Source organism: Odontesthes bonariensis, chromosome 19 (genome assembly GCF_027942865.1).
Source record: "Odontesthes bonariensis isolate fOdoBon6 chromosome 19, fOdoBon6.hap1, whole genome shotgun sequence".
Lineage (NCBI taxonomy): Eukaryota > Metazoa > Chordata > Actinopteri > Atheriniformes > Atherinopsidae > Odontesthes > Odontesthes bonariensis.
In genome coordinates, this window is record NC_134524.1 from 6,164,966 (window position 1) to 6,192,551 (window position 27,586).

The window sequence follows — 27,586 nt, forward strand, 5'->3', positions numbered from 1 at the left end:
TTTCTCCGTCACAGAGGTGGCGCTGCTACGTGAAGGTTACCTCTACTCTACAACCACGAAAGTGGAGAAGAAAACAATGCCGCTGTCAAGAGCAGGAATACTGTAATTAATGATACTGCTGCAGTTTTCGGATCATTTTAATTTTTTAATTCAGTTAAAAGAGGTGAAGGTTTGAAGCCCCCGGCATCAACAGAGTCTCTGCCCTCTTCTTTGCCTTCACGTATCTGTCCCGTAGCTTCTTCCACACATTCTTACAGAACTCTCCCTCCTTCCCCAAAGTTCTGCCCATCTCTCTGCACCAGTTTTGGGAGTTTACGTGCTCCCTGTGCTGTTTCACTGCAGTTTCGTACAGCTGCCTGTACAAACGCACCTCCTCACTGGGCCTGGTCTCACATCGGTCCATCCGGTTCGTTGTGCTCGGCGCCGCCAAGTTACAAAAATCGACTGGTGCACGACAACGCGCTGCGCCGTCTTTTCAAGGGAAGCGCCATGCCTGAAACGTCATTTTGACGTCACGGTGCGACACCGCCGTGACAGATGCGGCAACCATGCTACCGCCTTTACACACCCTCCCGTTCCCTCAGGTCAGCTGACCAGTTGTTTCTGAGGGTCCCGAACACAAAGCGCAAGCTCAGAGGGGGCCGTGCTTTTTCTGTGGCAGCTCCCAAGCTATGGAATGACCTTTTCTTTGGACATAAGACAGGCTTCACTTGTTGTTTTTAAATCCCTTCTTAAGACCCATCTTTTTTTCTTTGGCTTTTGGCACAATCTGAGATGTTTGACTTTGTTTTATTGTGTTTACATTTTAATTACTTTAGTACTGCTTTTATACTTGACCCTTCTATTTTATGATTGTGTATAGCACTTTGGTCCTGTGGGTGTATAAAGTGCTTTATAAATTAAGTTGGTATGGTATGGTAAAGAAGAGTCGGACAGCAATGAGAAGGCCTGATAACGTCCCACAGAAACCGATCAGTTCAAGTTATTGGTGCTAAAGGTGCTTCGAGGAGCTGTTGAATCATGGGAACTTAGTTTAGTTGCACACTGCCTTCAGCTCGGTTCGTGTTGAATCACTTCTGAGGTAGCCTAAAATGTAAGGTTTATCTAAAAGAAGAGGATTGTTTTCCTCACATGACCGCATGGAGTTGTTGCATAAGAGACGGTGAAAGTTTAATTGACTCTCACCGTGGTGTCACTTGATGACTCTGCAGATTTGGGGCGTGACCCGGGGATTATCCCGTCACCATGCTTTAATCTGCTCGATTCTAATCCGTTTATCAATGACAGGCACTTCTGGTGGTGAGAGGAATGTGTTAAAAAGCCTGCGTAGCGCCGCTGTCCTCTGAAGGGTTTGTACACGCTTCATTGTCAACATAAGCTGAACATAACAGGTTTTAAAGCGGCTGCAAATGTAGGCACAGCTGACCTTATGGGTCATTTAAATCCTTACAACTTAGGCAAGGCGATTTTATTTATAGAGCACAATTCGTACACAAGGCAATTCAAAGTGCTTTACAGCTACATAAAATCACAAGAAGGCAATAAAATAATTCCAAAAATAATCATTCAATCACACTTGATCAGTGTACCTGGCTGTAAACACCGTTGTTTAGAGGAAACCAGAATAATTAGCTTCACACGAGCTGTTACTAGCACGCTTACCAGCCTCAAAATCAAATCAAATTTATTTGTATAGCACATTTCAAGTACAAAACAATTCAAAGTGCGTTACATAAAATAAGAGCATTGCAGCAGGGAGTGGAAGAAGCATTAAAAATACATAAAATAATATAAAGAGAAACAAATAAAATAATTTAAATTCATTTAAAAACAGGCAACAGTCCAGATAAATTAAAAGAACCTTAATTAATTAACATTGGACCCCATTTTGGAGCGCGTCCCCAGGCTGCCATGAACTCGCACACAGCGTGGTAGTAAGCCTCGATCACAGCTGTGATAATCTGCCTCGCTGATGGCAGCCAGCCGGGTGTGTGTCGTCTGTGAGGTTGTCATTAGGTCACCTTCTGATTCATTCTGAGATTTCTGAGATTGTTATCAGCCCTGCCGTCACCTGAGGGTGCAAACGCTGCACCTGTTTGGTGTGGCGGCGACAGACAAGGCCGAACCATTCGGAGGGGAAATAAAAGGCGGAGAGTCGGCTGTTACAAAGTAAAGAGAAGTGGGAAGGAAACCTCTGTGAAAGCTTTTGTTAACAGCTGCTTTTTTTTTTGGTTCATTACTGGCTTCATAAAGATAAGCAAAAGGTGGAATTTCCCTTCCATTTCTGACACAACAAGGGTATGAGCGGAAAGCCAGTGCAACTCCCATGTAACCAACCGGTTTTTCACCTTTGTGAGTGAGAGGGAGAGATTACACACGTGTGTGACTAATGGAAATCATTTCAGCAACACCTGAGACTCCAGTCAGGGTGCAATAATGGGTCTAAAATGGAACAACTTCCCCTGTGCTGATCGCTGGGGGGTGGGACAAAACAGAATATTGGTTTTCTATATAAAGTTTGGCTTTAATTCTGTATACCAGGGTTTTTCAAAGTCAAAGACATTAAAGCTCCTGTCAGGTAAAGTTTGGGAAAGATACCTCACTCACTTACTATCCTTTTTGCCTTGTTTAATTAATTGTTGGACACCTGTAGGATTATGATCACGTGGGTTAATTCAATACACACACAGCAAGTAAGCCAAGATAACCACATTTTGCTGACTAACATATCCAGACTACAGAAAATACATCAATATTCTGTCTCAAAAACTAATATGTCCTCACGTCCATTCACAGATGCCACAAACACAATAATATGCAAAGATTAGCGTATTTGGCTGTAGAAAAATGCTAATTTATCCCCATACTGTGTTGTTGTGAACGTTACACAGGCTTATATCTATAGCATTGTATGGAAAAGTATCTTTAAACTCATTTTGACGACCTACTGGAGTGAAACACGCATTTATGTCATCACAAAAACATATAGGAAACTATACCAATGATCAAAATGAATGTCCACAGTGCTATGCGACATTAATATGCAGCATTTTACCAGGAAAACATCAAAACAACCTCGAAATATAAATTTAAAAATGGCGATAATGACGACAAAAGGGTAACACAATGCATGTAATATGTTTTTACTTAATATTCTAATATTTTACTAATATTCATATTAGTAAATATTACTAGTAATATTACAATATATATATTACTAGTAATATTACTAATATTTTTAATACTTTATATTCTTTACATTAATATGCAGCATTGTACCATGAAAGCATCAAAACAACCTCGAAATATAAATAAACTCACGACAAAGGGGTAAAACATGCATGTAATATGTTTTTTTTTACTTTATATACTAATATATACAGAGGTTTAATTTTAAAACACACAGTGACACAACCAGACCATACTATTGGCCAGTTTCCGCGTGTGTGTGTGTGTGTCTCGTGCTCTGAGCCGTTTTACGTGCTCTGGCTAAAGAGGCGTTGCTCTCGTTGCTTTCTGCTCACTGTGCGACTTCGCCGACAGAAATTTCCGCTTCCTGCGCCGTGAAACCAACCAGCACTCACAAAGTTACGCAGGACCAGACGCGGGGATTTGCCGACTGGCTTTTTTTTTTTTTTTTTGGGTGGGGGGGTTCTGAAACCCCCCGACGACGGGCAATGTTTCCACTAACCGCCGGTGATTAGCATACAAAACGGGTCAGGTTTCCGTTAGCACTGCACGCGGGAGACCGTTGACGCGTTTTGCACCAGCTGGAACCTGAAAAAAAAAAAACGGCTGAAGAAAGCGAAGCGGCGACCGCACCGAAAGCAGGTCGACACACTCACGGAGAAGGCAAAGACTGCTGCGGGTAGCACACCCCCTGTTAGCTCCGTCTGAAAGCCCCCTTTTTTCAGCCTCCAGGATGTCGGAGCGAGGAGGGCTCCCGCGGACTGGGGGTGTCCCTTCGCCGCACATGCAGCCCTCAAAGCCGGTGTGCATCAGCTCCAACCGGCCGGTCCACATGAACCTGTACGCCACCTGGGAGGTGGACCGCTCCTCACCCAGCTGCGTGCCGAGGTATGTGGAGGGGCCACGGCGGAGACTAAAGGGGGGAGGCGGCACGACTTGTCGTTTTTTGGGGCTGTTAAAAGGGGAATGAGTCAGACAGCCTGTTTACACAGGAGGGTTTACACATGTGTGCCTTTTTTTTTAATTTTACCACCACTATCACCTCATTGTGTTTGCTGCTAACATTTCACAGGTCGTGTTTGTGTAACCCATTAACCTGAGATCTGCCTCTAATTGCACTTTTGAATTTTTTTTTTTTATTATTATAGTCAAAAAATAATCACGTACCCGGTAGCATTTACATTAGATAACATAAACAAACTGGTTATCTTAACAGAATTGGGTGCCGGACCAGCTGCAGCCTTGTCCAAGCCCTCTTTTGATCAATCCAGACACAAAAGAGTGATGCAGATTTGGATGCAGATTGTCACATTATCTGTAGAGGGGGGGGGTTGTCTCCAACATCTGTATCAAAAGACTGGGATATATTAAGAGGAAATGTCTCTGCGAGGATGAATATCTAATTTCTTCAAATTGTCTGTCTGATTCTTTGTGTTTGTGATGAAGGGGGGTTGCTGTGTGTGTTCATGAGGGCAATGCAGCAAGGTCACGGGAGGAAAGGCACCTTATTCACCTGAGCTGAGGACACTGAAAAAGGCATCTTTGTTTGGGATTCAGCCGGCTGGCATGCCTGCATGCATGTGTGTGTGTATGAGTAAAGAAGCAGATGCACTTCCTCATGTCACCAGAGATGAGACGCGTATCAGATTGCTCTCGTCTGAAGTTTGTCCCGTTTTTAAGATGCTGTCGGGGTTTTTTCAGACTAACAGATTTCACCTGTTAATCCAAACCTGTAACCTTTTGTGAAAACGCGGCTAAATTTCCCTAAAAAAGATGTATTGTTTTATTTTCTTGGAAGCCTTGATTGGATCCCTCCAGATGAGCTCAGATGTTGAGGCTACAGGCTGGAAGCAGCGCCGCCACCATCACACACAGCACACACGCTGGTGTCTTAGTGCGGCTTTCCAGCACGCTTTGGGGGCTTTACTGGGTTCGAAGCAAAAGCCTTCAGGGTACCATTTGCTTCTTGGCATTTTAGCAAAGTGTGTGTGTGTGCATCGTTCACTTTGTGAATAAATCATGTGACCTTGGATCATTTTAAACATCTCACCACCTGGCTTTTCCTTTTAGAAGGGGGATTATAACGTTCTCCTTGTGTTCTCTCACATATATCCACGGCCCATTTGGAATATTTCGGCTTCGATTGTAGGATTTTGTTTTTTTTGTCCTGCAGCTGTCATTGGTCCATCAAGTGTCTTCGATTTTGTTGCAGCAACAGAGAGAGACTCGGAGAGTCAGAAAAAAAAGGGGGGGGTTGTTGGGTTGGAAACTGAGAATGAGGCAGGCTGATGGGAGAAGAAGCAGTGGCTCTGTCATCTCCATTTAAATTGGATTTGTCACAGACACAGGCAACAGGAAGAGCTGCAGAAATGGCACTGCCAGCAATAAAAAAAAAAAAAAACTTGTTATGGACTCCATGTCATCGTGATGCCTTTCAGTGAGCTGAGCGTGACCTATTTGCATCATTTGAACTTTCTTGTTTCTTAATCTTTGTTGCTGCAGTTTGACCTAGCAACTTCCCCCTTCTAGTGGAGGTGTTGTTGCTCTAACCTCTTCCTGCCTACTCAAAATGCCACTTGGTATGTTGTTTACTGCTCTGGGTTGAATTCGGTCTCGCAGGCACAAACGTGCATTCAGCTGCTTCCTACGAATCCCGATTCGTAGAGAAACCTGGTTTAAATAAATTTAAAAAGAACTCAGAAAAAGGCTAAATATATCCAGCTATGATTGAGTGTTTTGTGGCATTTCGCTCACATGTAGAGGGGAGCAACAGGAAATGTTTGAGTGGGAGATTATATCACTTCTGTGAACAGTCGTGAGTCAAAATGTTTTGCCCGTGTGCCGCATCCGTTTAGAAATGTGAGCGATCACGAATCCCAGAGTGTTTGTTCGCAAAGGGGCGCAAAAAGCGCCGTCATCCTTCCTTATATCCATCGATACAAATGCCTCTGAGGTCATCTCTGCGCTCAGCCGCCCTGACCTCGTATTCTCGTCTTTACGAGAGAGGAATAGATCACTCCACTGGCTCCAGACCAGCTCTTTCAGAGTGGAGTAACGGGTGATTCCTCTGCCTCCGCAGTGTCGGGTGCTCGGCATCAGCCCCTCTGCGCCTCTGGGGGCAGAGAGACTCTCCCAACAGCTGTGCAAACAGGTTAGACACTTCACCTCACGTATATATAGAGAGAGAGGCTGCAGCGAAAAAAGATTAGCAGATCCCAGGCGTGCTTGGGAGTTTCTGTGAAGTGTCGACCGGTGCTCGAGCACACGCATGGTTTGGATTCCAGCCTCACACAGGCTTTAGTTAAAGGCCTCTTTGTGCTGCTGCTCTGCGTCAGGTATTCGAGGAATGGACCCTGACACGGACACTTTTTGCCTTGCATCATTAAAGTAGGATTCCTTGCAAAGCTGGTCCCATGACTCGGGTCCATAAATGCATGCTGGGTCTTTGCTTTGCTCAGCGTTTGACTGCTTGGCCAGCTTAATGAGTATCTAATATTATGATTAGTGAGGCATTTAAACAATCAACAGTAGAAAATCCTTTCCAGAGAACATGTGGGATCACTATTAAGCTGCTAATTGCAGGCTCGTTTCTAAAGCTGTTCTCCGACATTCTGTGAAATGAGCTTTCTTTTTTTTGGGCCAAGAGTCAGATGAGAAGGCATTTGTCACTTTCATTTCTCATGAAATGCTTGTCTTGTGATCCAAGGACACAACCCTGAAAAGAGAATAGTATCTATCTTACTTTGATACACGAGGCACAATGACGTCCAAACGCAGCGACCGTGCGTGAACTGAGCGCAGGTGAAAGCGGTTGTGACGCTCGCTGGAGGCCCTACGCACCTCCAAAGTGTTACTTATTCAGTTGTATTTACAGCGTTCTGTTGAAAGCGTCAAAATGGTGAAAGAGCGCGTCATCGTTTGTGGTCAGTCAGAACTTTTTAGAATAGAATTGGAGCAAAAAAACAGGAAGCAGGTGTTTAAATTGGGCCTTTTTTAGCCTTGAATCTACTGAATAGTACCAGGCTTTTTTAATAAGTTAACTAAATGCACCACGAATCATGTAATCCCAACAGTTCACCTCAAGCTGCGGGTGAGACAGTGATGCAGATCAAATGCTGCTGGAGCTCTGAAAAGAGACTCAAAGGGAAAACGCATGCTAGTAAAAAAGAAAAAGGCAGGGTCATTGCATTAAAAATAAATCCGTAATGAATACTGTTGGTGGGAGGAAATGCATAGCAGTAATGCAGGATGCTTTGAATTATACATTGTGCATTTGTTTGACAGCTTTGCTGTAATTGCCCTGCAGCACAATCCTGGGACGTCACGCGGCGTTCCTCAAGTGTCAGCATTGCATTACCCCGTAAACGCTTGGTCGGGCTCGCACACAAATGGAAAGAGGTAGAAAGGGCGCCAGCAGGCTGTTGCATACATGCACAAACACACAGATGCGGGGGGGGTAGTAGTGTTCATTAAGGAGCGTTGGCGCTCTGTCTTGCCTTGGCTGCGCTTGTTCATCCACTCAGCTGAGTGGCGTCGAGGTCTGAGTTCCCCTTTGTGGCTCGCCTGTCGGAGATGAAGGGAGATTTAATGCAAAGCATAACAATCCTCCTCACTTGGCTTTCCCTGATTATTCCCATTTGTTTTCTTTCCGCCTTTCCAAGCCTCTGGGGGAGAGCACGACGCGCGGTACATAACCGTTATTGATGTTGATGATCTGTTTATCTAGTGGCTTTTCAAAGCCATTTGTCCCGTATTCAGAGTAATAGTGTTGCAGTTAAAGCGGCTAACAAGTCGAATATTTCCCTCTGCAGCTTCGAGGCTGGCAGGCTATAAAAAGCTGCAGTGAAACCTCTCGCCCTGCTTTAAAAAGCTGCTAACCCACACATAACAATTTCCCAGGAATCACACTCTTTGTTATAATTACCATTTGAAAGCTGACTAAAAGGTTACCATGTAAGTTTAGGCTTTAAAAAACGAGTCGACGGACGTGTCGGCTTTGATGTCGCACCACGAAACCCGGATTTGTTTGGTTAGGTGCACTGGCACCTGCTCAAACAGAGTCTATGATTGGGGGGGGGGGGGGCGTTTACTGCCACTTTAACCCAAATACAAAAGCAACAGTTTCTCACAGCGATGTCATAGCTTCACACACCACCTCTACACTTCTGTTTGTCTGCTCCTCTGGTGGAATAACTCCTAAATTAGCTACTAAAATACTATAAAAATTAGGCCTAATGATCATGGATCCCACAGGGAAACATGTCGGCAGGGTCCAGAAGTGACACCTCCCAAATGAACTGAGATGACCTGCTGATGGTAACCGTTAGTTACGGCACCCTCCTGACCCATCGTGACTTCTGTATTAAGTTATAAATCTGATGTTATCTATGCATAAATGTGTCTTAAAAGGGATGTAAAGGACTGGTGGAGATGAACGCTTTCAGTCCAATTATGCATGACGCACTTTTATGGCGAGTGAAACTATTTTGGGCAGGTGAATTGTTCTCGGTTTCCCTTCCAGTGGCAGATGAACCCAAAAATCAGATTTTTGAACTCTTACAGGGATCATAAGAGCACAGGAGAACTGTGCAGTGACAACGTAAGATACTTTAATGTTGCATTACAGGTGTTATTCCTCCTTTTACAGGGTATATAATGGACTTACTGTCCTGTCTGCTGCTTGTTTCTCTCACTGAGGATCTGAAAGCAAAAAAAGATGAGAATCCACGTAGTGAAGCTGCTGCAGTGACGAGGTTTTGGTTGATGGGGCTCTGAAACTGCCGTGGTCTGAGGAGGCCTTTGTTGTGGTATTCTGCTTTTGGTGTCAGAGGGATCACCCTGCTGTAGTCGTAAACTTTCATCTGGTAGCTAAGACACCGAGTTCCACATCCCGGGCGTAGTGGCTCCGGTTCACTGACAGATGATGGATTTATTTATCTTTCTGTCTTTTATAACAAAAAAAAAAGAACACAATGAAATCCAGATGCCGTGTGGGGAACACAAACCATGCCGGCAAAAGGTACGTAAGCGCTCACACACTCTCTACATCTCGCTTTGACTTAATCTCGTTCCTGTGCCGTTTGAAACCCAGACAGTTCGCAGGAGGGAATCTGAGATGGAGGCGGTTGGGATTAAATCTTGTTGTGTTGCGTGCTCTAACGTATCTTTGGATAAATCTGTCTGGAATGTCCTTCGCTAACGACGCCGTCTCCCAGCTGAAATTCTGACTTTTCATTAGTCAAAGTGCACTCGGACACATGTACGCAGCCCTTCTGTGAACACAGCCGTTGCATCTGGGCCTTTGTGCTGCTACTCTACATCTGTGTCCATGCAAATAATGCGTGCGTGGGATTATAATCTCCAGCTCAGGTTACACATCGCTCCCCCCGGGTGATAACACGAGCTCGTAATGCACTTAACACAGATTGACCTTGACGCGCTGCCTGTGTCTCTGTATTCCAGACAATAATTTTCCTCTACTTCAGGGTTATATCTCTACCTTGCGATGGGTCAAACACTGAACCCGAGAAAGGGGAAGCTTTCTGATATCTTTTTGGCTCGGTGGCTGTTCCTCAGCTCGGCTCACGCTGTCACTCTGATCCTCGCAGCCCGTTGTGATGGCCGTGTCTGGGCAGGACTGGCTGTGATTGGCCGTTAACCCGATATGATCACCCAGCACAAACGCAGCTCCATGCTGTGTGCGGGGCGGTGAAGATCGAGCTCAGATAGCATCGCTTCCCCGTCTCAAGATAAACTGGATTAGGCGGGCTCTCTCCTCATTAATCTGTAATCGCTTTAATGAAGGGGTCAATTGTATTGTGTGTGTGTGTGTGTGTGTGTGTGTGTGTGTGTGTGTGTGTGTGAAAGAAAACAGGATATTCTGTTATGTATCCCCGGTGTGAGATTTTAATCAGCAAATGTCTCATTTTCACCACCAGCTCTCATGTACTTCATACAACACAGAACAGGCCTGTTGGCGAGACGGTTTCTCTCTTTCTCTCCGCACAAGCTCTCCGTTATCTCGTCTAACTCGACCACAAACCTGCTGCACGTCACATGCTTGGTCTGGCAGCTCTAAAGGAAAGATGGGCCAAACGGTAGCCCAGTTCTAGCTAAATATACGTTTAGCACACTTGCCTTATTTTTCTGATGTAGCCAAAAAACGGACACGTGTCGTTTTTCTCTTGTGAGCTTTCGCAGAGTGGAATTATGTTACGTGTGAGCGTATAGGTTGTCCTCCTAATGCAGGAACAGGCCTCGGTGTGTCCTTGCCTGTGGCTGAGCGAAGTAGAGCAAGACGGAGGGAGACCACGGAGACGAGGAGGCACTGAAAAAAGGCGGAGGAATAGAAAAGTGTGCACAAAAGCTGACCCAAACCGTGGCTGTGTTTGTATTCCTTGCACTTCTGGGATGAACATACAAAATCATGTTATTGGGACTCAGTTCCCTTCAAAGGGACTAGTTTTTTCTTCCTTAAGTTTTCGGGTTACTGCAGAGTTTGTGCATTAGCTCTGATATGATGCTTACTTTTTATGTTTTTGTTCCATTCTGTAAGTTTATTCCAGGTAGTTTTTGGTTTGGTTTATACGCACAAACATCACCTTGGTCACCTGCATCACTTTAAACTTGACAATAATTGGTTTAGAGACGGGTGCATGTCTGCGTCAACATGGTGGCTTGTTTTAAGTTGAGAAAAAGAGTCTCCGTTATATATGTAACTGGTTTCGTATGATCAGGATGTCGCTTGTCATCTTGCGAGCTCTCGTGCAGACCTTTGAAATGTAAAACAAACTACCCATTCAATTCTTATAGAATTGTTCCCAGAAAAGGTAGAAAAAAAAGCATCTTTATTGGACTCATAAACAACGGAGAGCATGGACCTTAAGGTGAGACATGGCAGGTTAAAAACACAGTTTTTTCCTTGTCAGTCGATCCATTTGGATTCTTCTTTCAGACTCGTGGAAAGAAAGTAGACCTGGAGTGGATTATGCAGCCGTCAGTAAAATCTGCACAGTGTTGGAATACCTGCGTTTAATCTTTAAATTTACCAGAAAGTGCCGTCTTTCTCTCTGGCTGTAGAAGTTGTGGGCTGTAGGATTTGACCCCCGTGTATTTCTTTCTCCTTTTACCTGCAGCATGTTCCAGCTGCCGGGTGTGTTGTTGTTAGAGTCGGGGCTCCCTCTGCGTTGGCCCTCGTAATGCAGCACGATCCAGCAGATTATTGCCTCTGATTGTTGTTGTTGAAAGCTGCTGTGTCATGAAGATACTCAAAATGGCCGCCTTTGATTTTTATGCCACCTGATTGGGGAAAACGAGGTCTGGCAGAGGATGGCAGAAGCAAGCTTGTGAGTGAGTGTGTGTGAGTGTTTGGGCGTGTTCATGCGCCTGCATTAAACATTTTTCTCGAGGCATTTCAGTCACAGACAGAGGTAGGGCCAAGTGTAACAATAGGGCCAAAAACACCTTAATCTGACAAGAAGCGTTTGTGCAACAAGCAGCTCATCACAGACCAAATGTAGAGGGACGTAGCTTCATCTTGCTCTGCATTCTCCATCTTTCTCCAATGCCTGAGTTTGGTGTTGTTGTTGTTGTTGTTGTTGTTGGTGGTGAAGAGGTCAACAGGAAGTGGCTCTATTAGCAACAGTTGGAATAGGTACAGCGCCACCTATCATACCGGGGTATGACACGCTTTGTGCCTCTGATCCGATTCATTCTGCCATATATCCAAGGATAATTACCCTTGCACAACTCATTCTTATTGTAATTTAGCCAAATAATCCGATCCTTTCAGTGCTATGTGACCCCACTGAGTGTTTAATGACAGGGTGGATTGTGGGTCACTGTTGTTGTATCTGCTTCACAGCTGTACCTTTCTGCAGAATGACGTGCTGTGCCACTTCATGTTTATGCTGTTGCCACACAAAGCGCCCTTTTGCAAACTGTTGCATAGCATAACTGACACCTCATCGCACCCTGTTGTTCTGTGCGCGGCTGTGTGTGAATGTCTGATATTGCTCTCGCTCTCACTGCAGCAGCTTCTTTGTCACCTCGCGCCTTCACTTAAAGCACCATCGTGCTTATGCATGGCGTTTTCTTCTCAAGTGTCCACTTAATTGCTGCTTTCTCTGGTTTTCTGTTTGTATTACGCAGCAAAAAAAAAAGCAGCACGATTAGTTTGAATCAGATTGTATCAAACTGTGGTTAAGTATCAGTTTTTAGTGCATTTCATTGTTTGTTTACTCACTGCTTCACACAGTGAAACCTGCTTTATGAGTCTTGTGTTCGTTAGTCGTATGAAACAGCATCCTGGCTGATCTTGCTGTTAAATGATGTAATTCAGTGGCTTCCTATAAAAGCGTCTGCATCACACAGTTCAGATTGTTCTGTCGGTTAGCGCTTTTCTTTGTGTGTGTTAGCAGTGTGTTCCTGCTTTAGGCGGAGTGTCAGCTCATGTCAGCAGCATGACTGTTGGCCTCTGCACAGGCTCAGCAAAGACGGACTGGAAGAGGAAAGAAATGGGAAAAGAGCGAACGGGCGTCTTCGGGGCACGAGCTGAGATGATGAAGTGAAGGGTGAAGCTCGTGACTTCTGAATGGCACGCTCAAAACGCATGGGATTGCCCTGGTTGGTTGTAGTTTTATGTGAGAAACACCAGAAGGTGTTCAAAACCGCATGCTACATGCTACATACTTGCGAACTACACACTTCCATTCTTTACCCACAATGCATTTCGCTCCTGCCCGAGCCAAAATCAGCCGGCCTGAAGCTGATTTCGCTTAAGCTCTAAACTCTGTAAACTTTAGCAACATTTGAAACATTTTCAGGTGAGAAAGTAGGCGTTTAGATCCCCAACGTGTTGAAAACCTGACAAAATACCGGCTGTTTACAATTCTGTTCCCACGAATTTGGCGCTACTAAAGCTAGCCACAGTGAGCAACGCACTTCCTGTTATTTTCACAAAATAAAATACCCGTTGCCTTTTATCATAGGGAAAGCCATTACGATACAATTGGTGCTTTTGTTTTGAAAACAGGAAGTGAACCTACCCTCGTTGTAGCTAGCTTGAAACTGCCGTTTTGACAGGAAGTGACGATTGGCGACGTCACGTTACATTGCATCTTGGGTAGTTTGAGTATGAGTAGTAACCTCATGATGCATACCCAACATTTCAGAGAATCTAGTATGCATCCGAGAACTTCTCGCTTACTCAAACTCGCATACTAACTCAAAAAGTTAGTATGAGTAGTAGGAGAAGTATGCGGTTTTGAACACAGCTGATGCTTGAAGTATTTCTGCTGTTTACTTTCCAGATTTAAAGACACATTTAACCTTTTTAAATTGTTGTTAAGGGAATCCTTAAGGTCAAATATCACATCCATTCTTTATTATCAGTAGAGTAAGTTTTTTTTTTTTTTAATCAAATCCTTTAACTTTATCCTTTAGTGTATGAATTGTCCAGAAATTGTGGTTAAAAAGCCCCCCCACAGTCTCTCAGAGCCCCAGATGTCATCTCCAGAAAGCTTTCTTTGTCACACAAACATCCTCCAAGTCAAGGAAACGCAGCGTAAATAGAGTTGATCAAACAAAATGAGCAGACGTGGTGCACTGAAGACAACATTTGGTAGCTGCGTTAGCTTCAACACTGCCGGAGCACTTCTAGTTTCCAAAAATATAACATGTTACCATCCTCTTGTCTTCTGTTTTAGAGTCGAGGTAACATCTCTGAGGTAGGGCTGTCGCGGTTGAGGAATTCCCCCTGCGGTGAGTCAGGGCGGCTCAATGTTGCGATATGCGATATTATTGCGCCATCTTTTTTTTTTTTTTTATCTATCTATCTAGCAAATTCGTTTGTTAATTACTAAATTACTAAACTCATTGCAATATTTCCTCTGAAACATAGCACTTACACATTTAAAAAAGGTTATAAAAAGACATGGCAACTTTATAACACTTTATTTTATTGAAAGCAGAACAAAGGGCGGTAACGGCACAGATGCGAGATGCAAGTTGTTTCTCCTACTGATTGAACTTAAAAACAGAATTCAGGAGAAGGCACCATCTCCTCAACCAGATACCGTGTAACAGCACCTGTTAGGCGTTTATGTCTGTCACTGTCTCTGCTGTTTTTGGCGACTCGAGCAAAGGCTTCGCCGACTCCAAGTTGTCGGCTCGCCCCAACATGAGCTGCTCCGCGACTCTGTGTGGCAGGAGGCGGCGGCAACCGTGCCGCAATAGCCAGATGATAGCTTGCTAGGTGAGCCTTTAAATTGGTTGTGTTCCCTCGTTTCACTTGAACCGTTTTTCGGCAGATTTTACAAATCGCCTCGTTTAAATTGGCTGGTTCACCCTTTTCATTTGGTTGAAAGCCGAAATGCTCCCAAAGGGGCGAAGTAACATTTGCTTTCGATACTAGTGCGGCTTCCATTTTCTCTTTCTAAAGTGTGTTAAGTTGTGGCGAGATCAGGTCACGTGTGGTGATGAAAAAGTAGTTCGTCAAAACGATCGTCAAACTTCTGCTGGAAAGCATATTTTGCTCTAATTTTTTTTGTGGAACATCTATGAACAACAGTGACCACTCGGTAAGTTTCAAAGCTTTGCAAAACGAACGTTTAATGTTGCTAATAGGACCGTGCGCATGTAGATTGAAACCTGCACGGACACTATCGAAAATACGTGCGGTGATCGCGGTGACCCATCATGAAGCGCGGTGGGCGTCATCATATCGCGATATTTCATTTTTGCGGTTATTGCGACAGCCCTACTCTGAGGTGTCCCGTCACACTGAATACAAACACTCTGAGGAGTGACTCATCTTTTACGTTGTGTTCAGCAAATATTGAACACTGACTGCTAATCTCCGAGCTGTAGTAAAAGCACGCCGGCTAAAACGGCTCACAAAAAGAGAGTCTGCAGAGCATCAATAAGTAGCGATTGGTTACAGCCACATTAAAGGTGATGCTGCACTGAGCGATGGAGCAGTAGCCGAATGTCAAACAGAGCAAATCTGTGTAAATCATGCATGGGTCATGAAGCGAGACAGACGGAGGGTGGCGAGAGCCAGAAGAGGAGGGGAAGGGGGAGCAGAGGAAAGAGGGATTAGCCTGTGGTGGAGGGAAAGTGAGCTGGAGTGGATGGAGGTGTGAAGGAGGAGGAGAGGCTGATGGGAGGAAAAAAACAGGTTTTATCAGAGGAGGACCACATCAAAGGCAGGGTGGGTTAGTGACTGAAGAGATACAGCAGAGAGACGTGAGCTGACTGAGGAATGAGCTCTGTCACATGACTCCTGTTTCCTCCAAACCTTTCAGCTTCCTCCTGTTTTCATCTTCCTGCCTTTTCTTAATTTCCCCACTGCCTCAGGGCCGTGTCTCACAGCTGATGTGGGCACAGCTCTTCCCCCTGCTGGCCTTTCTCCCTCCAGATGCCAACAGCTCTGCTCCGCGGTCACACCGTCCCGCCCTCACAGATGTGATGGATCGACCTATGAGCACAGTTTAGCCTCCGCTTACATTATGTCTGTTAAAACCTAAGATGCCGCCATGGATCCTGAGCCTGCTGTTGTAGATTTTGAAACGGTTTCTGCTCTGCGCCTTTACTAATTCACAACATCGTTCAGGCTTTAAAGCAGGAATGTCCAAAGTTGGTCCTGGAGGGCCGCTGTCCTGCAGGTTTTAGATGTTTCCCTGCAGATTTTAGATGTTTCCCTGCAGGTTTTAGATGTTTCCCTGCAGGTTTTAGATGCTTCCCTGCAGGTTTTAGATGCTTCTAGATGTTTCCCTGTAGGTTTTAGATGCTTCCCTGCAGGTTTTAGATGCTTCCCTGTATGTTTTAGATGTTTCCCTGCAGGTTTTAGATGTTTCCCTGCAGGTTTTAGATGTTTCCATGCAGGTTTTAGATGTTTCCCTGTATGTTTTAAATGTTTCCCTGTATGTTTTAGATGTTTCCCTGCAGGTTTTAGATGCTTCTAGATGTTTCGCTGCAGGTTTTAGATGTTTCCCTGCAGGTTTTAGATGTTTCCCTGCAGGTTTTAGATGTTTCCCTGCAGGTTTTTAGATGTTTCCCTGGCCTGCAGGTTTTAGATGTTTCCCTGCAGGTTTTAGATGCTTCTAGATTTTTCCCTGCAGGTTTTAGATGCTTCTAGATGTTTCCCTGCAGGTTTCAGATGTTTCTAGATGTTTCCCTGCAGGTTAGATGCTTCTAGATGTTTCCCTGCAGGTTTTAGATGCTTCTAGATGTTTCCCTGTAGGTTTTAGATGCTTCTAGATGTTTCCCTGCAGGTTTTAGATGCTTCTAGATGTTTCCCTGCAGGTTTTAGATGTTTCTAGATGTTTCCCTGCAGGTTTTAGATGCTTCTAGATGTTTCCCTGCAGGTTTTAGATGCTTCTTGATGTTTCCCTGCAGGTTTTAGATGCTTCTAGATGTTTCCCTGCAGGTTTTAGATGCTTCTAGATGTTTCCCTGCAGGTTTTAGATGCTTCTAGATGTTTCCCTGCAGGTTTTAGATGCTTCTTGATGTTTCCCTGCAGGTTTTAGATGCTTCTAGATGTTTCCCTGCAGGTTTTAGATGCTTCTAGATGTTTCCCTGCAGGTTAGATGCTTCTAGATGTTTCCCTGCAGGTTTTAGATGCTTCTAGATGTTTCCCTGTAGGTTTTAGATGCTTCTAGATGTTTCCCTGCAGGTTTTAGATGTTTCTAGATGTTTCCCTGCAGGTTTTAGATGTTTCTAGATGTTTCCCTGCAGGTTTTAGATGCTTCTAGATGTTTCCCTGCAGGTTTTAGATGCTTCTTGATGTTTCCCTGCAGGTTTTAGATGCTTCTTGATGTTTCCCTGCAGGTTTTAGATGCTTCTAGATGTTTCCCTGCAGGTTTTAGATGCTTCTAGATGTTTCCCTGCAGGTTTTAGATGCTTCTTGATGTTTCCCTGCAGGTTTTAGATGCTTCTAGATGTTTCCCTGCAGGTTTTAGATGTTTCTAGATGTTTCCCTGCAGGTTTTAGATGCTTCTAGATGTTTCCCTGCAGGTTTTAGATGCTTCTTGATGTTTCCCTGCAGGTTTTAGATGCTTCTTGATGTTTCCCTGCAGGTTTTAGATGCTTCTAGATGTTTCCCTGCAGGTTTTAGATGCTTCTAGATGTTTCCCTGCAGGTTTTAGATGCTTCTAGATGTTTCCCTGCAGGTTTCAGATGTTTCTAGATGTTTCCCTGCAGGTTAGATGCTTCTAGATGTTTCCCTGCAGGTTTGAGATGCTTCTAGATGTTTCCCTGTAGGTTTTAGATGCTTCTAGATGTTTCCCTGCAGGTTTTAGATGTTTCTAGATGTTTCCCTGCAGGTTTTAGATGTTTCTAGATGTTTCCCTGCAGGTTTTAGATGCTTCTAGATGTTTCCCTGCAGGTTTTAGATGTTTCTAGATGTTTCCCTGCAGGTTTTAGATGTTTCTAGATGTTTCCCTGCAGGTTTTAGATGCTTCTTGATGTTTCCCTGCAGGTTTTAGATGCTTCTTGATGTTTCCCTGCAGGTTTTAGATGCTTCTAGATGTTTCCCTGCAGGTTAGATGCTTCTAGATGTTTCCCTGCAGGTTTTAGATGCTTCTAGATGTTTCCCTGTAGGTTTTAGATGCTTCTAGATGTTTCCCTGCAGGTTTTAGATGTTTCTAGATGTTTCCCTGCAGGTTTTAGATGCTTCTAGATGTTTCCCTGCAGGTTTTAGATGCTTCTAGATGTTTCCCTGCAGGTTTTAGATGCTTCTAGATGTTTCCCTGCAGGTTTTAGATGCTTCTAGATGTTTCCCTGCAGGTTAGATGCTTCTAGATGTTTCCCTGCAGGTTTTAGATGCTTCTAGATGTTTCCCTGTAGGTTTTAGATGCTTCTAGATGTTTCCCTGCAGGTTTTAGATGTTTCTAGATGTTTCCCTGCAGGTTTTAGATGCTTCTAGATGTTTCCCTGCAGGTTTTAGATGCTTCTAGATGTTTCCCTGCAGGTTTTAGATGCTTCTTGATGTTTCCCTGCAGGTTTTAGATGCTTCTAGATGTTTCCCTGCAGGTTTTAGATGCTTCTAGATGTTTCCCTGCAGGTTTTAGATGCTTCTAGATGTTTCCCTGCAGGTTTTAGATGCTTCTAGATGTTTCCCTGCAGGTTAGATGCTTCTAGATGTTTCCCTGCAGGTTTTAGATGCTTCTAGATGTTTCCCTGTAGGTTTTAGATGCTTCTAGATGTTTCCCTGCAGGTTTTAGATGTTTCTAGATGTTTCCCTGCAGGTTTTAGATGCTTCTAGATGTTTCCCTGCAGGTTTTAGATGTTTCTAGATGTTTCCCTGCAGGTTTTAGATGCTTCTAGATGTTTCCCTGCAGGTTTTAGATGCTTCTAGATGTTTCCCTGCAGGTTTTAGATGCTTCTAGATGTTTCCCTGCAGGTTTTAGATGCTTCTAGATGTTTCCCTGCAGGTTTTAGATGCTTCTTGATGTTTCCCTGCAGGTTTTAGATGCTTCTAGATGTTTCCCTGCAGGTTTTAGATGTTTCTAGATGTTTCCCTGCAGGTTTTAGATGCTTCTAGATGTTTCCCTGCAGGTTTTAGATGCTTCTTGATGTTTCCCTGCAGGTTTTAGATGCTTCTTGATGTTTCCCTGCAGGTTTTAGATGCTTCTAGATGTTTCCCTGCAGGTTTTAGATGCTTCTAGATGTTTCCCTGCAGGTTTTAGATGCTTCTAGATGTTTCCCTGCAGGTTTCAGATGTTTCTAGATGTTTCCCTGCAGGTTAGATGCTTCTAGATGTTTCCCTGCAGGTTTTAGATGCTTCTAGATGTTTCCCTGTAGGTTTTAGATGCTTCTAGATGTTTCCCTGCAGGTTTTAGATGTTTCTAGATGTTTCCCTGCAGGTTTTAGATGCTTCTAGATGTTTCCCTGCAGGTTTTAGATGCTTCTAGATGTTTCCCTGCAGGTTTTAGATGCTTCTTGATGTTTCCCTGCAGGTTTTAGATGCTTCTAGATGTTTCCCTGCAGGTTTTAGATGCTTCTAGATGTTTCCCTGCAGGTTTTAGATGCTTCTAGATGTTTCCCTGCAGGTTTTAGATGCTTCTAGATGTTTCCCTGCAGGTTAGATGCTTCTAGATGTTTCCCTGCAGGTTTTAGATGCTTCTAGATGTTTCCCTGTAGGTTTTAGATGCTTCTAGATGTTTCCCTGCAGGTTTTAGATGTTTCTAGATGTTTCCCTGCAGGTTTTAGATGCTTCTAGATGTTTCCCTGCAGGTTTTAGATGTTTCTAGATGTTTCCCTGCAGGTTTTAGATGCTTCTAGATGTTTCCCTGCAGGTTTTAGATGCTTCTAGATGTTTCCCTGCAGGTTTTAGATGCTTCTAGATGTTTCCCTGCAGGTTTTAGATGCTTCTAGATGTTTCCCTGCAGGTTTTAGATGCTTCTTGATGTTTCCCTGCAGGTTTTAGATGCTTCTAGATGTTTCCCTGCAGGTTTTAGATGTTTCTAGATGTTTCCCTGCAGGTTTTAGATGCTTCTAGATGTTTCCCTGCAGGTTTTAGATGCTTCTTGATGTTTCCCTGCAGGTTTTAGATGCTTCTTGATGTTTCCCTGCAGGTTTTAGATGCTTCTAGATGTTTCCCTGCAGGTTTTAGATGCTTCTAGATGTTTCCCTGCAGGTTTTAGATGCTTCTAGATGTTTCCCTGCAGGTTTCAGATGTTTCTAGATGTTTCCCTGCAGGTTAGATGCTTCTAGATGTTTCCCTGCAGGTTTTAGATGCTTCTAGATGTTTCCCTGCAGGTTTTAGATGCTTCTAGATGTTTCCCTGCAGGTTTTAGATGCTTCTTGATGTTTCCCTGCAGGTTTTAGATGCTTCTAGATGTTTCCCTGCAGGTTTTAGATGCTTCTAGATGTTTCCCTGCAGGTTTTAGATGCTTCTAGATGTTTCCCTGCAGGTTTTAGATGCTTCTTGATGTTTCCCTGCAGGTTTTAGATGCTTCTAGATGTTTCCCTGCAGGTTTTAGATGCTTCTAGATGTTTCCCTGCAGGTTTTAGATGCTTCTAGATGTTTCCCTGCAGGTTTTAGATGCTTCTAGATGTTTCCCTGCAGGTTAGATGCTTCTAGATGTTTCCCTGCAGGTTTTAGATGCTTCTAGATGTTTCCCTGTAGGTTTTAGATGCTTCTAGATGTTTCCCTGCAGGTTTTAGATGTTTCTAGATGTTTCCCTGCAGGTTTTAGATGCTTCTAGATGTTTCCCTGCAGGTTTTAGATGTTTCTAGATGTTTCCCTGCAGGTTTTAGATGCTTCTAGATGTTTCCCTGCAGGTTTTAGATGCTTCTAGATGTTTCCCTGCAGGTTTTAGATGCTTCTAGATGTTTCCCTGCAGGTTTTAGATGCTTCTAGATGTTTCCCTGCAGGTTTTAGATGCTTCTTGATGTTTCCCTGCAGGTTTTAGATGCTTCTAGATGTTTCCCTGCAGGTTTTAGATGTTTCTAGATGTTTCCCTGCAGGTTTTAGATGCTTCTAGATGTTTCCCTGCAGGTTTTAGATGCTTCTTGATGTTTCCCTGCAGGTTTTAGATGCTTCTTGATGTTTCCCTGCAGGTTTTAGATGCTTCTAGATGTTTCCCTGCAGGTTTTAGATGCTTCTAGATGTTTCCCTGCAGGTTTTAGATGCTTCTAGATGTTTCCCTGCAGGTTTCAGATGTTTCTAGATGTTTCCCTGCAGGTTAGATGCTTCTAGATGTTTCCCTGCAGGTTTTAGATGCTTCTAGATGTTTCCCTGCAGGTTTTAGATGCTTCTAGATGTTTCCCTGCAGGTTTTAGATGCTTCTAGATGTTTCCCTGCAGGTTTTAGATGCTTCTAGATGTTTCCCTGCAGGTTTTAGATGCTTCTTGATGTTTCCCTGCAGGTTTTAGATGCTTCTAGATGTTTCCCTGCAGGTTTTAGATGCTTCTAGATGTTTCCCTGCAGGTTTTAGATGCTTCTTGATGTTTCCCTGCAGGTTTTAGATGCTTCTTGATGTTTCCCTGCAGGTTTTAGATGCTTCTAGATGTTTCCCTGCAGGTTTTAGATGCTTCTAGATGTTTCCCTGCAGGTTTTAGATGCTTCTTGATGTTTCCCTGCAGGTTTTAGATGCTTCTAGATGTTTCCCTGCAGGTTTTAGATGCTTCTAGATGTTTCCCTGCAGGTTTTAGATGCTTCTTGATGTTTCCCTGCAGGTTTTAGATGCTTCTTGATGTTTCCCTGCAGGTTTTAGATGCTTCTAGATGTTTCCCTGCAGGTTTTAGATGCTTCTAGATGTTTCCCTGCTTCGACACACCTGATTGAGCAGACTATTAAATACTCATTGCATTTTTTTTTTATTAATCTGTTCACAAGCAAATGATTGTGTTGGTTCCTCTTCAGACTCGCAGCTCCCCAAAAACTATCCGATTCTACACCCATTAAAGAAAAAACACCAAATGATATCCTGATGGACTTTGTTTCGTTGTTGAAAGGCCCCGCTTCTTTCTCTTTAAGGACCTCCAGCAGCAAACAGAGGGTTTAAAGGGGCAGTGCGGCATTTTCTGCTCCACATCTGGATGAGAAAGATGTGCATCAGACTATTTGCTGTGTGTCGGTGTGTTCCTGCTCAAAAAGATCTGAGTTGGACCAGGTGTGTTGAACATAAGTCTCATAATGCCTGTGTGGTGGGTCATGACCCCCTGTCTGTTCTGCTGGTTGATCTGCTGGCCATTAGCCGCCATTTTTACTATTGTGGAGAACACTTTATGCTTATTGAAACCATTTGTTTAAATGCTTGCATAACACAGATAAAGTGTATTAACTGTGTCCTCGCTGTTGTTGTGTGTGTGGGGCAGTGATAAGATGTTTGTTTATTTATTTATTTATTTATCTATCTGTTTGCCAGTCCAGATGTAGATCACAGCTACATGTTGGTGTACAGATGGTAACACTCGCCCCTGAGGAACACACACAAACGCACGGATTTTTCTTTCCTCCTCGCCAACACACCATCATTATGTTCATGAACTGTGACTCAACATGTTCTGACATCAACTTCACTTTCTCTCCTGTCTTTGCCTCGCCTTCTGTTTTCTTCTTTCTGATTTAATCTCATCCAGCTCCAGGTTTTCGCTTTCTTTCCAACCGTCACTTTTGTTTCTCCTCTCCCCTTTTTGTCACCCTTTAATCCCACGATCCACCCAAAATTTGACTCGCAGCCAACATCTCGGCTGCTCTCACGTTCGCGTGCACACGGTTAAAGGGATAGTTTGCGTGTTTTGACATGAAGCTGTATGACATTCCATATTAGCAACATCATTTATGAACATTTTCTTACCCCCTGCTGCGTCCTGTGAGCCGAGTTCCAGCCTCGTTTTGGCTAGTTGGCTGGGATTTAAAAAAATAAAGCGTTTTGCTTCTCAAAACAATATGCGTTCCAAAGAGTAATACATTTGCATCACAAAATCGTGCATCCAGAAAAAAGTCAGACCTCACAATCGCTTGGCCCTATTTTCTCTCCCTTCGTATCACTGCCGCCTGCCGCGCCTGTTACGGTGTTTACTGCTCAGTCTGCACTTCGGTCTGCACACGATTTTGTGATGCAAATGTATTACTCTTTTGAACGCATATTGTTTTGAGAAGCAAAACGCTTTATTTTTTAAACCCCAGCCAACTAGCCGGACTACCTTCGTCAACGCCAAAACGAGACTGGAACTCGGCTCACAGGACGCAGCAGGGGGTAAGAAGATGTTCATAAATGATGTTGCTAATATGGGATGTCATACAGCTTCATGTCAAAAGAGGCGAACTATCCCTTTAACTCTCATGCCTTTGCGGAACGAGGCCGCCGCCGCAGCAGCCGCCCACGTACCCATACGCTTACTGGATAGTCCAGTAGCAACATCAAAAAAATGAACCACACACCCACTGACGTTCAGTCACACTTTCAAACAGTTCCCCACACTGAGGAGCTGTGACAGTGTTGAGCAGGACCTCTGAACAGGTGGAAAAACACACACACACACACACACACACACACACACACACACAGTTCATGTATATTTTCCTGTCATGTGGGAATCTCTTCTGTTCTGCTTTCAGATCATTTGTGAGTCAGAGCTCTGAAAAACACACATAGCTGCACGGGAAAACCACATACTGCGCACTCAGTGGTGCACAAACACACACACACACACACACACTACAACCATATCGTGCATTACCTGTAACCTACTTATGCCAGCGCCCACCCCCCCACTCTGTTTCTCTGTCGGTTTCTCCCACACATTCAGGCTGACGCATACTTTACACACATGTGCTGGCAGACTAATGTGCTTATTGGTAGATGAAAAACACACATGTTTGCGTAGGAGATCATTATAAGCCAGCACAGGCAGGGCTGCGAGGAGTGTGTGTGTGTGTGTGTGTGTGTGTGTGTGTATATATATATATATATATATATATATTATATACACACACACACACACACACACAGTATAAATGTGTGTGTGTTTTTGCAGGCTTGGCTGCTCAGAGGTTGGACGTTTTGGCCATTTTGTTCGCTCAGATATTTGGCTGCTTCTGATGCCTTCACACCTCTGATGTTAGAGGCTTACAAACTGCTTTAAAAAGCTTTCAGTTTATAAATATAATAAACAGTTTTCTCCCTACATGCATTTGCTTTGTAACACCGTGCATGTGCTCTGTTTCTGTCCATCAGATCTTAGACCTTGAGACTTTTTAAAGAAATCTGCGCGCACATAATTACCCAGATTCATTCTCAGCAGAATCAGTGGGTGCTTTTGGACTGCAGGAGCTGGTTTTTTTAGGTGTTTTTCAGAGGAGCTGTGACCTATCGTAGATCATGGAACTCTTTGGGGATTTCTTTTACTCCCACTTCTAGCGTGAAGGGGAGCTTCACTGTTTGACTGTACAGCGATTGTGGCGATCCAGATGACTAATCTTGCGGTTTCTGATGGTTTTGTACCATCGTGGGTTTAGATGGGTTGTACATAGAGCCGGATCTGCTCTCACTCAACCAGCCAAAATAATGCTCACGAGGTTAACTTATCACTTGACTGGATCTTACATGCGTCCACTAATATGTTCTCTGTTTTCTTTTATTTTTTATTACCTATTGTTTATTACCAACTTGCTAATTAAGATCCATCTTACTGCCATGATTTTGAGTTACTGACACTGACCCGTCAACATGCATACTTACTGATTTTAGTGGTAATGAAAGCAGATAAATGCAGTTTCTGAATCCTTTTGTTTCTTCATCTGTAAACAAAGACTTTCATGGTGCTGGTTGTGGAGTTAATTTGTCTTTATTGGCAAAGTTCTTCAGACGAGTAGAAACTGAAAGATGGATTTGAAGGAAAGAGACGGAATACCTTGATAATAGGCTGAACTGTAATAGAAAAAGATCAGAAAGACAGATCGGACCACAGACATGGATAAAAAGGTATTTAATACCAGTTAGACAAACCCTGCAGGGGGGGGGTGGGCTGGTGCAGGAACAGGAGGGGCAGGGTGATGGGATGGAGGTGCACAGAGGTGCTATCTGATGAGACAGATGGAGATTTGTGGATTGCCAGAGGAGAAATGAAACGAGCCTCAAACGGTTGACGGGGACTGGGCAGGAGATGAGAGGCAGACGGAGAGCCAGTTCTGCTTTTAGTTGGCTGACAGTGGTGGACAGCTTGTACTACCGAGAGAAGGATGAGAAATGAGGGAAACTGAGCCGTGAGGCGACAACGAGCCTGAGGCGCACAAAAAAACACATTCGCTCGAGGCGCCGATGCGTCGAGGCGCTGCGACCGTGACCGTGTTGTCAGAGCCGGCCGCCGTTTAATGCAGGGGACGCACCTGCAGAGAAGAGTGATTGGCTCTGTTCAGGCACTTCAACACACCATGTCCGTCTAAAATCCAAACGTCTCCCATCAGCCAGCTGCTTTACCTTCTCACAGCACATTTAATTATCGTCCGTAACTTCCAAAGCACTTCTCCCTGATTGTCCTGAAAGCTCCAGCGTACCGAAAACAAAACAACAAAAGCAGATGTGGACGGAAAGATTAGGACGGACGAGAGTCGGCCGGAGCCATTAGCTGATGAAAAGGCGTCTAATGTAACGTTGTTCTTTGCTGTTCTCGCTTGTTTAAACTCACCTTAAAGGGACAGTTCGCCTCTTTTGACATGAAGCTGTATGACATCCCATATTAGCAACATCATTTATGAACATCTTCTTACCCCCTCCTGCGTCCTGTGAGCAGAGTTCCAGCTGAGTTTTGGTGCTGATGAAGGTAGTCCGGCTAGTTGGCTGGGGCTTAAAAAATAAAGCGTTTTGCTTCTCAAAACAATATGCGTTCCAAAGAGTAATACATTTGCATCACAAAATCGCTCTCCAGGAAAAACTGTGTCCTCGCTGTTGTTGTGTGTGTGGGGCAGTGATAAGATGTTTGTTTATTTATTTATTTATTTATCTATCTGTTTGCCAGTCCAGATGTAGATCACAGCTACATGTTGGTGTACAGATGGTAACACTGGCCCCTGAGGAACACACACAAACGCACGGATTTTTCTTTCCTCCTCGCCAACACACCATCATTATGTTCATGAACTGTGACTCAACATGTTCTGACATCAACTTCACTTTCTCTCCTGTCTTTGCCTCGCCTTCTGTTTTCTTCTTTCTGATTTAATCTCATCCAGCTCCAGGTTTTCGCTTTCTTTCCAACCGTCACTTTTGTTTCTCCTCTCCCCTTTTTGTCACCCTTTAATCCCCGATCCACCCAAATTTGACTCGCAGCCAACATCTCGGTTGCTCTCACGTTCGCGTGCACACGGTTAAAGGGATAGTTTGCGTGTTTTGACATGAAGCTGTATGACATTCCATATCAGCAACATCATTTATGAACATTTTCTTACCCCCTGCTGCGTCCTGTGAGCCGAGTTCCAGCCTCGTTTTGGCTAGTTGGCTGCGGTTTAAAAAAATAAAGCGTCTTGCTTCTCAAAACAATATGCGTTCAAAAGAGTAATACATTTGCATCACAAAATCGTTCATCCAGAAAAAAGTCAGACCTCACAATCGCTTGGCACTATTTTCTCTCCCTTCGTATCACTGCCTGCTGTGCAGACCGAGCAGTAAACACCATGAAACAGGCGCGGCTGTCGGCAGGCGGCTAAATACTAAGTATTTAGATTTTAAGAAGGGGAATCCCTTCATTTATAAACTATCAACAAAGTCAGATCCTGTTTAAATCAGAAAGATTTTAATCAGATAATTATCAACGCTAATGCTGACACATGTCGACATTTTCAAAGCTTCATCAAGCAGGAATGTCGTCAATGTGTTTGAATCGGATTTCCCAACACATTCAAGTCCAGAAATGTTTGCACATCTGTTAAATTTTACATTAAATGACATCCAGCATGTTTTACCAGAAATAACGAGCATCACTCCAGTACAGCTGCTCAGAAAATAGAGAGAAACTTCATAAAGAAACTCTCTCTCTGGACTGCCGCCCGCCGACAAACCGCAGGGGGTAAGAAAATGTTCATAAATGATATTGCTAATATGGGATGTCATACAGCTTCATGTCAAAAGAGGCGAACTATCCCTTTAACGTCTCAAGGTGATGAGGTGTCGGATGTATTGTTGTTTGTCCTTTTTTGGAATTACAGATCTGAAAAAGATCCCATGGATTGATGTTCCCCCAGTAGATCGTGAAAGACACCCAGTCCAGCCCCGGTTTTCTCTGTTTTTTTTTTTTTAGGCAGCTGGAAATAATTCACCTTCTTATTGTGTCCTGGTTACCGTTCAAAACACCACAATTACAAACGTGAAAGCCCTGAATGCAGCTGCTCCGTAAGGAATAACGGACCAGTGAACCTATTTAATAATTGGGGTAAGTCAAGGACACGTTGATGCCTGTAAATGAACACTTAACCCTAATTAGTCCCAGGTAGCCTTATTAAAAAGGAGAATCTGAACACCAGAGCGTTGCTTTCTGTGCTCTCTGTTTGTTTAGCTGCTCCTAACCGAACATTTAACCCTCTTTACATGTTTGCACGGTAGAAATTTACCAAGATGTTAAGTTAATGCTCATTTTCCTGCCAAAACACATGCTTTAACATCCGTTATCCTTAACATGGGCCCGTAACAATAATGATGTTGTAATGATGACGTGGACACACTGTCGATGATGATCCATCCATCCAGTTCAGGGTGCCCACCCCACCCCACCCCAGCTGCCAGCGGGTGAGAGGTGGAGCCACACGGGCATAAACGAGACAAACAACCTCGCACACTCTGCTTTGTTATTGTTGAATAATCGATTTAAAAAAAAAAAGCATAAATGTTACTGGTGCAGTGATATTTTTAAAGCGGTGTCGGCCCTAATAACGAGGCTGCTAAAAGCTGTT

The 27,586-nt window shown here is 43.9% G+C and overlaps 1 protein-coding gene across 2 annotated transcripts in view; it reads left to right on the forward strand.

The window, feature by feature from the left end:
• Nucleotides 1-3,503: 3,503 nt before the first annotated feature.
• Nucleotides 3,504-27,586, forward strand: part of pacs1 (phosphofurin acidic cluster sorting protein 1) — a 72,537-nt gene continuing 48,454 nt past the window's right edge. For both annotated transcript variants that reach the window (XM_075451660.1, XM_075451661.1), the window contains exon 1: nucleotides 3,504-4,077. In XM_075451660.1, coding sequence (XP_075307775.1) covers nucleotides 3,923-4,077 — 155 coding nt within the window. In that variant the 5' untranslated portion in view covers nucleotides 3,504-3,922. The remainder of the gene's footprint in view (nucleotides 4,078-27,586) is intronic.